Raw genomic sequence first — 14950 nt, forward strand, 5'->3', positions numbered from 1 at the left:
TCCGGCTTCAGCGGAGACTCCTGTGAACCCAGAAGGTCAGGGTGAGGATGTGTCGGGCGGCCTCCATTGGAACATCCGGTAGGTCCGTACCCTTCCTTTCCTGGTCCTGGACAGGATCCCTCGCATTTTCTCAATGCGATGTTTGGAGTATATTCTAGGGCAATGTACCCCACTGGAGCGCCTGTTGGTCCCATGGGTTCATTATCGTACAATCTGGGTATTCCTCAGTCGTACGCCCCAGCTCCATTTATGCCTTTCATGCCGGCGCCTCTTTCACCATGGCTCGGTACGGCTCCACCGATGTCTTCGACTCCGCATGCGGCTTCGCCGACTCCGGATCGACCTCGCAGTCGAGATCGAGGTACCACACCTGTTCATGACTCTCGTTCTGCTGCTCCGGCTCCTCGATCGACGTCGGAACCGGCTCCGTCGGAGTCGTTACCGGATCCGTCGACTTCGATTCGTTTGGAGTGGTCGAGGCGAAGAGCTCCGCGTCTTCTCGAACAAAAAGATGATGAAAGTTCTGATGTGGAAGAAGGCGAGCTTCCTGATCATGATGATGATTTCGATGAGCTTCGGGATGCTAGTGGTCTGGAACTCTCTCCCGAGTGGGGTCTGCCTTCGACTTCTGATGCTCCATCAAGGGACGTGGCACCCTATCACGTGGTTATTAGGAAGGCTGCTGACCTTCTTAGCTTAAAGCTGCCCACAGTGGAGTACAAGCCCAACATCCTCACTGAAGTCTTGCATTCTCCTTCTTCAATTGTTGAGCCTACACTGCCATTTACTGATGCCTTGACGGATCCAATTAAGGAGATTTGGAAGAGGCCGTTGTCTGCTCCTGCAGTTTCAAGGGTTATTGCAAGGCGCTATAGGGTGGCTCCTGATGACCCTGCATTTCTTTCTTCGCATCCATCTCCGGAAAGTCTTGTGGTTCAGGCGGCTTGCTCTAATAGGGCTGCAGGCTCTTTCCCTCAAGTGCCAGCTGACAAAGAGTCTAAGAAATTAGATCAGTCTGCGAAGAAGACTTTCTCTTCTGGGAGCATGGCTCTTAAGTCATCAAATGCTACTTGCCTTTTGGGTAGATATGTGCATGCGCTAATGGACTCAGTGAAGCAATTGTCATCAAAACTTCCTGAGGAGGATAAGAAGAACTTTAATGAAGTGGTCTCTGACACTCAGGCTGCGGCCCGCATGGTCATTCAAAGCGGCATGGACACTGTGGATTCTGTTGCTAGAATTATGGGCTCATCCATTGCGACCAGGAGAGCCGCATGGTTAAAGTCTTCTGATTTCTCAGCGGATGTGCAGTCTACATTGCTGGACTTACCCTTTGAAGGAACTGGCCTTTTTGGTAAGAAGGCTGATGTGGCCTTGGAGAGGTTTAAGGACGGCCGTGCCACTGCAAGATCTTTGGGTCTGCAGATGAGAGGGTCGACGACTAGAAAATTCAAGGGATTTGGTAAATCTTCTTTTCGTCCCTTCAAGCAGGGCCAACAACAACAACAGCAGCAGCAGCAGAACCCTCTATATAGGTCCTATAGAGGTAGACAGAGGGGTCGTGGACGTGGACGTCAAGTCTCCTCTTCCTCCACTTCCTCCAATAATGCCCAACCCCCACCCGCATCAGCAAAGCAGCCCTAGATCCTCCATTCTGGATCATGTAGGGCCAGTAGGGGGTCGGCTTACTCACTTTCTACGAGATTGGGAATCGGTTACATCAGATCTTTGGGTTCTCAATCTCGTAGAGAATGGGTATGCACTTCCTTTTCAGGAGTTCCCTCCCAATTACCCTCCTTGCCAAGGTTATTGTTCGGAGGACCACCTGCTTCTCCTGCAGGAGGAAGTCCTGGCACTGTTTCGAAAGGGTGCAATAGAGGTGGTTCCAGAGCAGGAGAGGGGTCAAGGGTGCTACTCCCGGTATTTCTTGATTCCCAAGAAGGATGGCAGGCTTCGGCCGATCCTGGATCTCAGGATTTTGAACCTCTATCTCAAACAGGAGAAGTTCAAAATGCTTACCCTTGCTCAGGTTCTTCTGGCGCTGATGGAAGAAGACTGGATGGTGTCGATCGACTTGCAGGATGCGTATTTTCACATCCCAATCCTGAAGTCGCACAGGAAGTATCTCCGTTTTACGGTGGGATCGCAGCACTACCAGTTTGCGGTCCTCCCGTTTGGACTTACTACTGCGCCTCGAGTTTTCACCAAGGTGATGGCAGTGGTGGCTGCGCATCTCAGAAGGTCAGGGATTCCTGTATTCCCTTACCTAGACGACTGGCTGATCAAAGCAGAGTCGCCGGAGATGGTGCTCCATCATCTGCAGGAGACAACTCAGTTGTTACACAGGTTGGGTTTTTTGATAAACGTACCCAAATCTCACCTGGTGCCCTCCCAGCGCAACCTGTTCATAGGTGCGGTACTGGACACTTCTGTATGTCGTGCATTCCCTCCACCTCTAAGGATTCACGACATTCAGGAAATGATTCCTTTATTCTACAATGGAGCGGTTGTTCCAGTCCTGAAGGTCCTTCGCCTGCTCGGTCTGATGGCTTCTTGCATTCTGTTGGTCAGTCATGCACGCTGGCACATGAGGGCGCTCCAGTGGTGCCTCCGCAGGCAGTGGTTTCAGCACAACGGAGATCTCAGGGAGTCAGTGAAGATCTCCAGGGAAGCTGCAGCGGATCTGTCTTGGTGGGGCGTGGAAGGCAATCTGTCGCAAGGAAAGCCTTTTCAACTGCCTCCATCAGTGGCCACAGTGATAACGGATGCATCCACTCTCGGGTGGGGTGCTCATCTGGGAGACCTGGAGGTCAAAGGTCTTTGGTCTCCGGAAGAAAGGTTGTTTCACATCAACCTTCTGGAATTGAGGGCGATACGTTTGGCGCTCAAGGCCTTCCTCCCTTCCCTTCGCGGTCGTTCGGTTCAGGTCCTAACGGACAACACGACTGCGATGTGGTACATCAACAAGCAGGGAGGAGTAGGGTCGCAGTGTCTCTGCAGAGAGGCTCTGCGTCTCTGGTCCTGGGTTCAGGACCATCAGATTTGTCTGGTGGCAAATCATCTGGCCGGAGTTCTGAACGTGCGTGCAGACAGTCTCAGTCGGCAGTTCTCTGCCGACCACGAGTGGAGGCTTCACCCGGAGGTTGTTCACGACATCTTTCAGATGTGGGGGACTCCTCGGGTGGATCTATTTGCCACTCGCGAGAATGCTCACTGCCTTTCATTCTGCAGTCTCCAGTATCCGATGCAAGGGGCATTGGGGGACGCGTTTCAGTTGGGTTGGGGAGATCAACTCCTTTACGCGTTTCCTCCCATACCTTTGATTCCTCGGGTTCTGAGGAAGATTCGTCAAGACCGGGCCCAAGTCATATTGGTTGCTCCGGATTGGCCAAGAAGGGTGTGGTATTCGGACCTACTCCACCTCTCCTCTCACCCGCCGCTCCGTCTCCCTCACAGGGCAGACCTCCTCTCTCAGATGGAGGGGCAGGTTCTACACCCCCACCTCCAGACATTACACCTTCATGCCTGGAGATTGAACGGGGCAACTTGAGTTCTTTTTCTCTCCCTCACGAGGTGGTGGATGTCATTCTCTCTGCCAGGCGTGACACCACTAAGTCCATTTACTCCTATAGGTGGTCAACATTTGTTTCTTGGTGCAGGGAGAGGGATATTGACCCTTTGAAGGCTCATTTGTCTAATATTTTACAATTTGCCCTTTATCTGGCACAGCAAGGTTTGGCTGTGTCCACGGTCAAGGGTTATCTTTCGGCCTTATCGGCGTTTCTTTGTTTGCCGGATCAGCCTTCTCTCTTTAAATCTCCGGTGGTTTCGAGATTCTTGAGGGGTCTCTTGAATATGTTTCCTCCTACTCCTTTTATTGTTCCTCATTGGGATTTGAATCTTGTGCTGACCTTTTTAATGGGTTCTCCCTTCGAACCCTTGCACAAGTGTCCATTGAGGCTTCTCTCTGTTAAAACTATCTTCCTCGTTGCAATCACCTCGGCAAGGAGGGTAAGTGAGCTTCAAGCTCTAAGTTCCAAACCCCCATTCCTGACCATTCATGCTGAAAGGATGGTTCTTAGGACCAGGGCTGCTTTTCTGCCTAAGGTGGTGACTCCTTTCCATCTTGGGCAGTCCATTACCCTTCCTACCTTCTATCCTCCCCCTCACCCGTCTAAGGAGGAAGAGAGGCTGCATCGCCTGGACCCTAAGAGGGCGGTGTCTTTCTATCTGGACAGGACTAAGGACTTCCGGATGGACGACCAGCTGTTTGTTGGCTTTGCTGGCTGCAAGAAGGGCAGAGCGGTGCACAAGCGCACTCTTTCCAGGTGGATAATCCTGTGCATCAAGATCTGCTACTCTCTTGCGGGTAAGGACCCTCCTGAGGGTATTAGAGCTCATTCAACTAGAGCAAAGTCTGCAACATCTGCTTTGTCTAGGGGTGTACCTGTTGAGGATATTTGCAGGGCCGCGACTTGGGCCTCCCTCCACACTTTCGCGAAGCATTACTGCTTGGATTCCGAGGTGAGGAGGGATGGCCACTTCGCGCTCTGTCCTCCAAGACTTCCTGGTGTAGCAGAGTGGGCACCCTCCTCCGGGAGTGGGTACTGCTGTGGGAATCTATTCACAAGGTGAGGAATCCACACGGCAGATGTATCTATCAGAAGAACAAGTTACTTACCTTCGGTAACGCTTTTTCTGGTAGATACTATATCTGCCTGTGGATTCCTCACTGACCCACCCGCCTCCCCGTTGTCCACTCTGCTATACCTGGTCTTTCTGTATATATGGTTCATACTATTGTATTGATTTAGTTCTATATGTACTGTGTACATTGTATATTTGCATGTTTGCTATTGTTGGTCCGTCCGTGTGCCTCGAAGGCACGGAAAAAAGGGCGGAACTGACGTCATCACGCCGGCGTGGGCCTGATATGGGGTCGGTGATGTCAGTAGGAGTCGCGCGCGATGCCGTGCTCCTGTGACGTCGCCCACGTCGGCGTGCTACGAAGAAAATTTCCGAACGTTGCTGACGCAAGGGGGATATTCACAAGGTGAGGAATCCACAGGCAGATTTAGTATCTACCAGAAAAAGCGTTACCGAAGGTAAGTAACTTGTTCTTCTGGTCTAGAAGTGAACTGAGTTGTCCAGTACTGACACCCAGTGGTGCCTTTGTGGTGGGTGTGACTTCACAGAAGGGTCGTTGAAGTGCACACATACCCTTTTATCCTGCCCTGATTCCAGACTCACTGTAGGGGGGTACACCGCCCTGTGTGTGTGATCAGAGCACAGCCTATTCAGGTGTAAGTGGGAAGCTTCTTCCTGCCATCCTCCCAGGAAGATGCATGAAGTGACTCCCAGCCTTCCTTTGTGTGAGATTGTCTATAGGGAACACACAAAGTGAACTGTCACCCAGCCCAGCCAGTGATCAGAGATATGCAGCAGACACCAAATGGCTAAGACCAGGCTTTTTCTGCTATAGGTGAGATTGAAGATGGCAATCAGTAATATTATTTCTATGCCGTTGCGTTCTTTAATGGAATATAAGGCCTTCTGCGCTTCTAGATTGAAACAATTTAGATTAGTCATGACAATCAATCAATCAATCAATCAAGGCATTTATATAGCGCGCTACTCACCCGGAGGGTCTCAAGGCACTTGGGGGAGGGGGGATCTGTTACTGCTCGAACAGCCAGGTCTTGAGTTGCTTCCTGAAGGAGAGGTGATCTTGGGTCAGGCGTAGGTGGATGGGGAGGGAGTTCCAAGTCTTGGCTGCCAGGTAGGAGAAGGATCTTCCTCCCATGGTGGTTCTTTGGATGCGTGGAACGGCGGCGAGGGCGTGGCTGGTTGATCGTAGCTGGCGGGTGGGGGTGTAGAAGGTCAGGCGGTTGTTGAGGTACCTGGGGCCCAGGTCGTGGAGGGCCTTGTGTGCATGGGTGAGGAGTCGGAATGTCATTCTCTTGGTGACGGGGAGCCAGTGCAGGTTTCTCAGATGTCTGGAGATGTGGCCGTGTCGGGGGATGTCCAGGATGAGACGTGCAGAGGCGTTCTGTATGCGTTGGAGTCTTTTCTGAAGTTTGGCTGTGGTTCCGGTGTAGAGGGTGTTTCCATAGTCCAGTCGGCTGGTGACTAGTGCCTGGGTCACCGTCTTCCTGGTTTCGGTGGGGATCAATCGGAAGATCTTTCGGAGCATGCGTAGGATGTTGAAACATGAAGAGGAGACGGCGTTGACTTGTCTGGTCATCGAGAGGGAGGAGTCCAGGATGAAATCCAGGTTGCGTGCGTGGTCCGTTGGTTTGGGTGCGCTGCCCAGGGCGGGGGCCACCAGGAGTCATCCCAGGCAGAGGGTGATGATCCGAGGATGAGGACTTCCGTCTTGTCCGAGTTCAGTTTCAGGCGGCTGTTCATCATCTCCTCGGCTATGTCTTTCATCCCTTCGTGTAGGTTGGTTCTGGCGGTGGCTGGGTCGTTGGTGAGGGAGAGGATCAATTGGGTGTCGTCTGCGTAGGAGATGATGTTAAGGTTGTGTTGGCGTGCGATGGCTGCGAGGGGGCTCATGCAGACGTTGAAGAGGGTGGGGCTGTGCGATGATCCTTGTGGTACGCCGCAGATGACTTCAGTGGCCTCGGATCTGAACGGGGGTGGCGGACTCTCTGGGTTCTTCCGGCGAGGAACGAGATGATCCACCCTAGTGCCTTCTCTTGGATTCCGATGTTACTGAGGTGCTGTACTGGGTGCGGTGGCAGACGGTGTCGAATGCTGCGGAGAGGTCCAGGAGGATGAGGGCCGCTGTTTCCCCGTTGTCGAGTAGGGCTCGGATGTCGTCAGTGGCTGCGATGAGGGCGGTCTCGGTGCTGTGGTTGGCTCGGAAGCCGGACTGCGAGTGGTCGAGTGATCCGTTCGTCTCGAGGAAGGCGGCAAGCTGCTTGTTGACGGTCTTCTCGATGACCTTGGCTGGAAAGGGGAGGAGCGAGATGGGGCGGTAGTTCTTGAGGTCGGTGGGGTCTGCTGAAGGTTTCTTCAGGAGGGCGCTGAGCTCGGCGTGCTTCCAGCTCTCTGGGAAGGTGGCGGTGTTGAAGGAGCAGTTGATGATATCCCGGAGTTGGGGTGCGATGGCGGAGTCGGCCTAGTTGAAGACGTGGTGGGGGCATGGGTCGGTTGGTGATCCGGAGTGGATGGTGTTCATTGTGTTGATGGTGTCTTCGGTGCTGACCGGGGTCCAGGTGCGGAGGGTGCTGGTGGGGGGCGTCGGCTCGGTGGTTGGTTGCGTGGTCTGTGGTCCGAAGCTGTTGTGTATGTTGGCGATCTTACTGTGGAAGAACGAGGACATGGAAGTCTGCTGATTTCCCCAAGAACCGTCAGTGTCCACTGAGATCCCATCCGTATCAGCATCTTTTCGGGTACCAATAGCTTACCTCTAGTATCCTGAACTTGAACTACCTTGTACAGTTAGGGTACAGAAGAGGATCTTTATTTTAAGCAAAAAAGTATTTCAGGTCTGGACAGAGTGAAACCTTAAGCTAGTAATACTCATATAAGGTTTTGTTAGTGCACGTTCTCTTAATTGTTAGATATTTACTGTGCACACTGCCCCTTGCGATACCGTCAGAAGTGCAGTACAGCTAACGGCAGTGGACTTTAATGGTAAATATACACTCTCCATGAAACTGCCTGGCAACAGCTTCAAGACCACCACACATTAAGTATTGGCTGCCTGTGTGTGTGTTTAGTGGAAGGGTGTATATTGGGATGCATTTCTGTTTCAATGCAGCTGGTTCCACTAGGAAAACAAAGAAAGTTGTGAAATGAAGAGACTGGCAGTAATACAGCTGCAAAAAGGTAGGAGGCACCAGTTCAGCAACACTGTGATGCTATTTGCTGCATCAAGAACTAATTTTACAGAGACAAGGGAACCCAGGAAGTTAATAAGGGACCTAGAGTACAAGCAATTATAAAGGAACACTGCTTTCTTTCAAACAAGGTCATATAAAGCAATAATACACAGAGATACAATAATATCTGTGTTTATGAAATCCAAATGGAAAATATACGTTCATTAAATCAAAAAACAAAGTCATGGAAGTGGGATAATATACAACGAGAAAGGAATAAACGCCCGACGCTGGTGCTGGAAACCAGGGTTCGAGCCTCAAGGTCGTGTCCACATCCTGTGATTCTGGGCAAATCACGTAATCTCCCCGTGCCTGAATGTGTAATGTAAATACGGTGTTTATGTAAAGCGCTCCAATACCTTCCGGTCGAGTTCGCGCTAAATAAAATATGCACCAAAAAAAGTACATAGAACTTCAGAACTCAGGCGTTGCACAACATGTAAATAAGTAAACAGGTTGAAGCCTAGGTACTGAAGTCAACGACGTTTTGATCCCTAACTGAATAGGGGGATCATCATCAGGTCACAACAAGTTATGCCTGCTGTGCGCGAAGAAAGAGAAAAGAGAAACAAAGGAAAAGGAAGAAAAAAGAGGGGAGTTACACACGTAGCATAGGTTGAGTTATGATAAACCCATGCACCATACACTAACAGATAAAACCAACCCAGGTAGTGATGTATTTATCCGCTATAATGAGTGAGATCAATATTGTAACCTAACCATGTCACAGAAGACATAAATTATGCCATGGTGTGTCTTCAAGAATTTCCTGAAGAGACCTAACGGCTAGAGTGCTTGACCTTGAAGCTGGGGAACCAGGTTCGAGCCTCGTCAGCGACACTCAACATCCTGTGATTCTGGGAAAATCACGTAATCTCCCAGTGCCTTACCAAAATGAATGTGTCTGTCTGTAGCACAACTAGTGCTCATGTAAAACACTCTGATACCTTTGGGTCGAGTTCGCGCTATATAAAACTCACACAAAAAATAGTAATATACACAGTTGGCCCAAAATAAGTTATAAAATAAATATGAAGGCTGAGCTGTAAAAGCTTCATCGGCCAAATACAACTGTTATTCAATCAAGAGCGCATACAACCAGTGCGGGCAGATCATCTGTGTAAGAACTTACAGCGACCCAGACACTGTTAGTGTGCTCAATAGGTTATTTGGTGGTGCACATTAGCCACATTTCTGCATGTGCTTATTGGATCACAATTAACTTGGAACTTCCATGCATGTTTAAAGTCACAATGCATGGGTTTATCATAACACAAACTATACTTTGTGTGAAACTCCCCTCTTCTTTTTTTCTTCCCAGCAGGTATTTCCCAGACATAACTTGTTATGTTCTGATGAGGATCGAAACATTGTCGACATATGTACATTGACTTCAACCTGTTTACTTATTTAATTTTTTATAAGCAAAGGTACTATGTATCTGTTGCTTAACTATTTTTTGTTTTTTTGCCACATGTTGTGCAATGCCCGAGTTCTAGAGTTCTGTTGACTTCCTTTCTAGTTGTATATTGCCCCACGTCCATGGCTTTTTGTTGGACCTGCGATGGGCAAGCCCAGCACAAAGGGGGTAGCTTGGCTCAATTGTCAAGGCAAGTGAAGGCTGTCGTGTTAAGCCGGCTTTGACCCAATAATATCTCCTTGTACAACCACCAAAAAGAAGGACACCACACCACTGTTGTAGAAAAATACGATTCCTTTATGTAAAAATTCTCTGTTGTGAATGGGGATCAATTAGGGAAGCACATTTATATTTCTTTTGGTCACAATTTGCTGGGTTTCGATTTTGGGTTAAATACAATAATTAAGCTCAGGAATAAATATCATCAATAAATAGAATAAATATCACTTTCTGTATAGCAGAATAAATACTGGTTCAGTTAAATAAACATTCACAGGTTCATTCTGGTATCGCTGCCACCAATTAAATACTTCAGGAACATTACACTTGCAAATACATTTCAGGTTGGAAAGATAACTCTTACAGTTTATGACGATTTCACCATTAATGTACACAGGCTTCTATGGGCACAAAAGGAGTGTTGGGACTCTTTAAGAATCACACGGGGATATGCGCGTGTATCTAAAAGACAAGGAAACACAGTGAACACTTCATTTACACTCGGCTGCCACCGGGTTGAGATCTCTGTTTGCCGGTGGGGTCTAAGCGCGCCTAGGGGCTTTTCCACTGCTAGCACTCAGGCGGCACCAGTTCAAAGTCTGTAGACTGACGAACGGGGCTGCCGAAGAGGTCACACGAACTTCGCGCTCAGTCAAATAAATGCCGGTTCACAGTTCCTTTATATCACCGCTTCCCACCTGAAGAAACGGGCCCACCTCACATCGGCTGCAATCGGAAAGCGATTCAGTCGGGTTCAGCACTTCTCTCACCAGTGACGGGTTCTCAGGGGCTCCACGGACCTCCCTCCGACTTCCTCAACCACGGATGGTTCCCGCCCACAGCTACAGCCGCCGATTCACTGGGGAGGGGCAGAGACAGCAGTCCCGCCCAACGAAGGCCGGCCTTTCCCCGCCCCAGCGCACCACCTCACCTCAGTCTGCGCAGGAAGCACTCTACGCCGGTGGAGCTCGGAGACGTCCGAGCTCCTCGCTGGAGGCGTCTGTCGCACAAGGGGCACAGAAGACGCTCGCGGTCGCGGCGAACTTGCTCTCGCCTCGCGACCCGAGTTGGTTGTAATTCACCACCGGGGGGGGGGGGGCGGGGAAGGCACACGGAAACGGCCACAGTCTCTTGGGGGTGACAAGGCACTTGCTGGGCAGGCGCTGTAGGCGCGAGGTCACCGCACACACAGCTGACTGGAACGCCAGTCAGGATCCACGCCAGTGACCCTTGCTTGCTCTACTGCCCGCGCTACCAGCTGCCTCAGGGGTCAACAGGGCAGGTGTCAATCTGGTGTCAAGTCTGGAATCTCCTTCTTCACCTAGATCTGGAACATCATTATCCTATCTAGTCTTCTGGTCATCTCTCCCAAAATGGCCGCTAGGGACTGGACCTTATATAGCCAGTGCCCTGAGGTGCTGGCTCGTGCCAGTAGGTTCTAGAACCTTCTTTGGGCTAAGCCAATGACATGGCACTTCTAAGAGGTATTTGGGACCCTAACAGCCACCATACTGGGGTTCTAGAGCAGCCGTTTTGTGTACCTGAGGAAAATAAAGTAATTCCTGTCAGGAATGCGCGCCAAGTAAAAGGGCGCCAAAACCTTGAAAGGTCAAGGTTCATGGAGGCTCCAAGGGGAGTCACTCACATGAGGAAAAAGGATGGCCACCATTTTGAGGTCATTCATACAGGTTGCCAATCCCAGTCTATAATGTCACAGGTTTCGCCAGGTGCCTTGTAAATAGGTGCCAAAAACCTTGTGAACAACTGGGCGTCAAGGAACATCTAGCCCCATGAAACAGCACACAAAAGGTCCTGGTAGACAAAGAAAAGCGACAAATTTTGGGAGGTACAGGGGAACAAAAGAAATCATAGTGGTGAGGGGACTCTCAGAATCAGACGGGTCTAACACTTTTTTATTTCTTTATTTATTAAACTTATAATTTCCATTTGGATTTCATAAACATGATTGCCATTATATCTCTGTGTACTTTTGCTTTGTATAACCTTCCTTGAAATGGACCATTGCTCCTTTATAACATCAAGAACTGAGATACAAAGTGAGGCGGTGAGGCCACTGGGGAGGCATCTGTGCACCAGCTAGAACATACTATTTTATTTAGAGGCACCTGGAAGGTGAATTATGGTAAAACATTGAGGGCTAGATGTAGGTAATTTGGATTAACCGATTCATAAATACCGAATTTTACCGATTCGGTATTTATGAATCGGTAAATCCAATGTAGGTAATAATTCGGTAAAAAATACTGAATCGGTAGGATTCGGTATTTACCGAATCGGTAATTACTGATTCGGTATTTGTCATTGATTCCTATGGGCCTGGAGGCCCATAGGAATGAATGTCCATTCAAGGGTGGCAGGGTGTCACTTCGACACTCTGTTGCACCCCTGATTAGTGCTTGCGTGCCCTTAGGGCATGTATGTGTGCCACATGGCACAAGTGTAAATGTACATATTTGCATTTACATAGGAATTCGTTATTTACCACCAACTAATAGTTGGTGGTAAATAATGAATCCTTAAAGCCCTGTAGCACTGTTTAGAGTGCTACCTACATTACAAAATACAGATTCGGTAATTTTACCAAATCGGTAATTTTACCGATTCTGTAAAATTACTGTATTTGCATTTTGAGATGCCCTACATCTCAGTATTTTCGGTCGTTACCGACCGGTATTTGGATACCTACATCTAGCCCTGAGTCCCAGCAATTTCCGTTTTGTGTGTGAAAATAATATTTTGTAGAGTGAATATTAATGTTAATAGTGCTCCCTTGCATGTGTGATTATAACCACAAAAAAAGTCTTCATCCACTAACATTGTGACATGCTGAAAAGCTGCTGCCTTAATATGAACAACGCTTGGGAAGGTGGGGAAATCTACCATGAATCGTATACAAGAGCTCTTGTGTTTGTATTATATCATTAATATGTATTAACCGACGAATAGATACTATCTTTCTTGTGTACCTTGATGTACCACACATGGAGTGATTTGGACACCTCTAATGCCAGGCCAGGCTGCATAGCTTCCTGGAGGGCTGAAGGTTAGCACAATGATCCCAGGTTCACAGACATGGGTCTCTGTCTTATCCCAGAACTGTGTCTCTCTCTCCTCAAGGGCACCCGGTCAATGCAGTCCCGCATTCCAAGGCCTCCGGTGAGTATTGCTTGCATGGGGACTTATCATCGCAACTTCTCCCTCCATCTCCTGACTGAGCTATGGGTTCTGCTTGCAAACCATGTAATCTCTAGCTGCTTTGGAATTGAATTGTACAACAGCTCTAATCACTCTGTAAAAGTGCTCTCTTCTTTCCTGTGGTGCTTATGGATCTTTCATGCCAGTCTCTAAATTCTCTGCATTAACCTCTTGCACCTTTTCTAAAACCTACTTTGAGCAGCCTGTGCTTCTGCTTCCAGTGCTGCTTCATGTGATTGGTTAGAACCACTAACACAGTGAGAGGAACCTCCTGATCCAATGGGAAGATCCAGTGTTATCACGCGACGTTCTATCACTGACTGTGTGAACAGCTAATCATTCATTATCATTCATAATCAATTGCGGAAATCCAACTTTTGAATTTTTACTTTGTAAAATTTTGAAAGAGACCTTGAATGACTCTTTTGGCTAATTCTGGCTGCATCATCAACACACAAGACAGTCAGTGAAACAGAAATGTCTATATACATTTTCCAAATGTAGGGTGGACATCTTTGAGCATGTCTGAATAACCGTCTTTGTGAGAATAAACTTGAGCTGCCTTCGTAACACAACAGTGCATGATGAGAGAATGGATGGGTTCATTGCTGTGTTAGAATATTTGGTTCCAAGCCTGAAGTTCTAGCAATATAGATTAATAGTCCATCAGATGGAAGAACATGTTTGGGGCAGAACTGGAGGTCTGCTGGAAACAACCAAAAGGGCGGCCCGCTACTGCTGATAAATTATATTTTTGTTGGAGTCACTGGAAGATTTCTTTGAAGCCCTTCAATGGTAGGTGAATAAATATGTTATGATCCACCTGGGGATAGTCAACTTCCACTTTATACAAAGTCTCCTCCAATTATTTTTTACCTCTTTAATGATCTTTGTCCATCATTTTTTTTATATTAGTAAATGTTATTTGCTGAATTTGTACTTTATGTATAAAAGTCTTATTGTTAATTTCTAACAGTAAATTTCCTTTCGTTTTCTTATTATAAACTATTTTTATGACACTGACCATGGACATATAAAGCAGTCACAAGCAAGACAGTCAAGCTGGCAAAATATTTTTAAAATATAATCTTATTAGAATGCGATATGACATGATTAAAACAAAGGGCAGACATGTTGTAATACCCTTGAATGTGGGTTGGAAGGAGCTATAGGTAATTTGTGGTATCATTCCTCCAACATCACGTTTTTCTCTGCTATCGCCACAGGTTGTGCATTTGTAGGCGTTGTCCAAGCCAGTGGTGATTACAGTAAAGAAGAGTAATCTGCTGCCAATATGTCCACTATATTAAATGTTAATTACAAAATCCCACATTCTTAACCCAACCTCTTGGGCAATCAGTGCTGCTTGCCTTCCTCAGTGCATTTGAGGAGTGTAGTGAAAGTGTTGTAGATTTCTTCACGATGAAGACAGGAAATTGACCGATGAAGACTAGCATCTCAAATCTCTTGTACTGCTTCCCAGTTCTGGTGCTCAGCTTCTCATACCAGTAGAACAAGATATGCAGTGGCAAGGCCAACAGAGTAGCTTAAGGATAGTGAATACATCTCTCAAGCTTCACAAAGAGACTCTGAACAGCTACAGCAGTGCAGCAGCAATGCAGGACTTCCTGTCTCAGAACTGCTTCTGCTTGGGCATCACAGTGATAGCTTCTTTTTCACCAAGAACATGCAAAGCATATGTAGCAAGACGTGCACATCCCTTACACACAGAACACATAAAGGGCAACCAGTGGCAGTGTAAGCTTAATGCATACACAGATCAAGTAAATCGGTGCAGCAGTGCTATACTCTTCCACACATATACACAGCACAAGTATCACATTGAGCCGTCATGTAGGGCACATACATGGCACATACTGGAAAAATAGTGGTACAAGCTGCAGTAAGCAAAAGGTGATTTTGCTGATTACTTCGTTCTCTTAGTGAATCGCAAAGTTCTCAGATTACTTTACTCAATGTTAGAATATTTTAGACCAAGAGGCAAACTTTTCAGATAAATTTAGCCTGCATTAGACTACAGAAGAGATTATTATAGATACGTGTTATGTTAACTCATCTGGGAGGGTATCCTGGTGTTGTAGCAGGAGCTGTATGGGCCAAGTCATGGTCGAGGAAAGGAGAAGAACAGGTCTATAGTTTCTTGTAGGAATCAAGAGGAGACAGCTCTGATGTGCAGAGACAG

General features: G+C 47.9%; 1 protein-coding gene across 1 annotated transcript in view; it reads left to right on the forward strand.

Moving 5' to 3' along the window:
• The window catches only part of WDR97 (WD repeat domain 97), a 474462-nt gene that overhangs the window by 256076 nt on the left and 203436 nt on the right, over positions 1-14950 (forward strand). Inside the window, exon 17 of the mRNA XM_086966430.1 lies at positions 12670-12708. Coding sequence (XP_086822556.1) covers positions 12670-12708 — 39 coding nt within the window. The remainder of the gene's footprint in view (positions 1-12669; positions 12709-14950) is intronic.

Source organism: Lissotriton vulgaris, chromosome 4_1 (assembly GCF_964263255.1).
Source record: "Lissotriton vulgaris chromosome 4_1, aLisVul1.2, whole genome shotgun sequence".
Lineage (NCBI taxonomy): Eukaryota > Metazoa > Chordata > Amphibia > Caudata > Salamandridae > Lissotriton > Lissotriton vulgaris.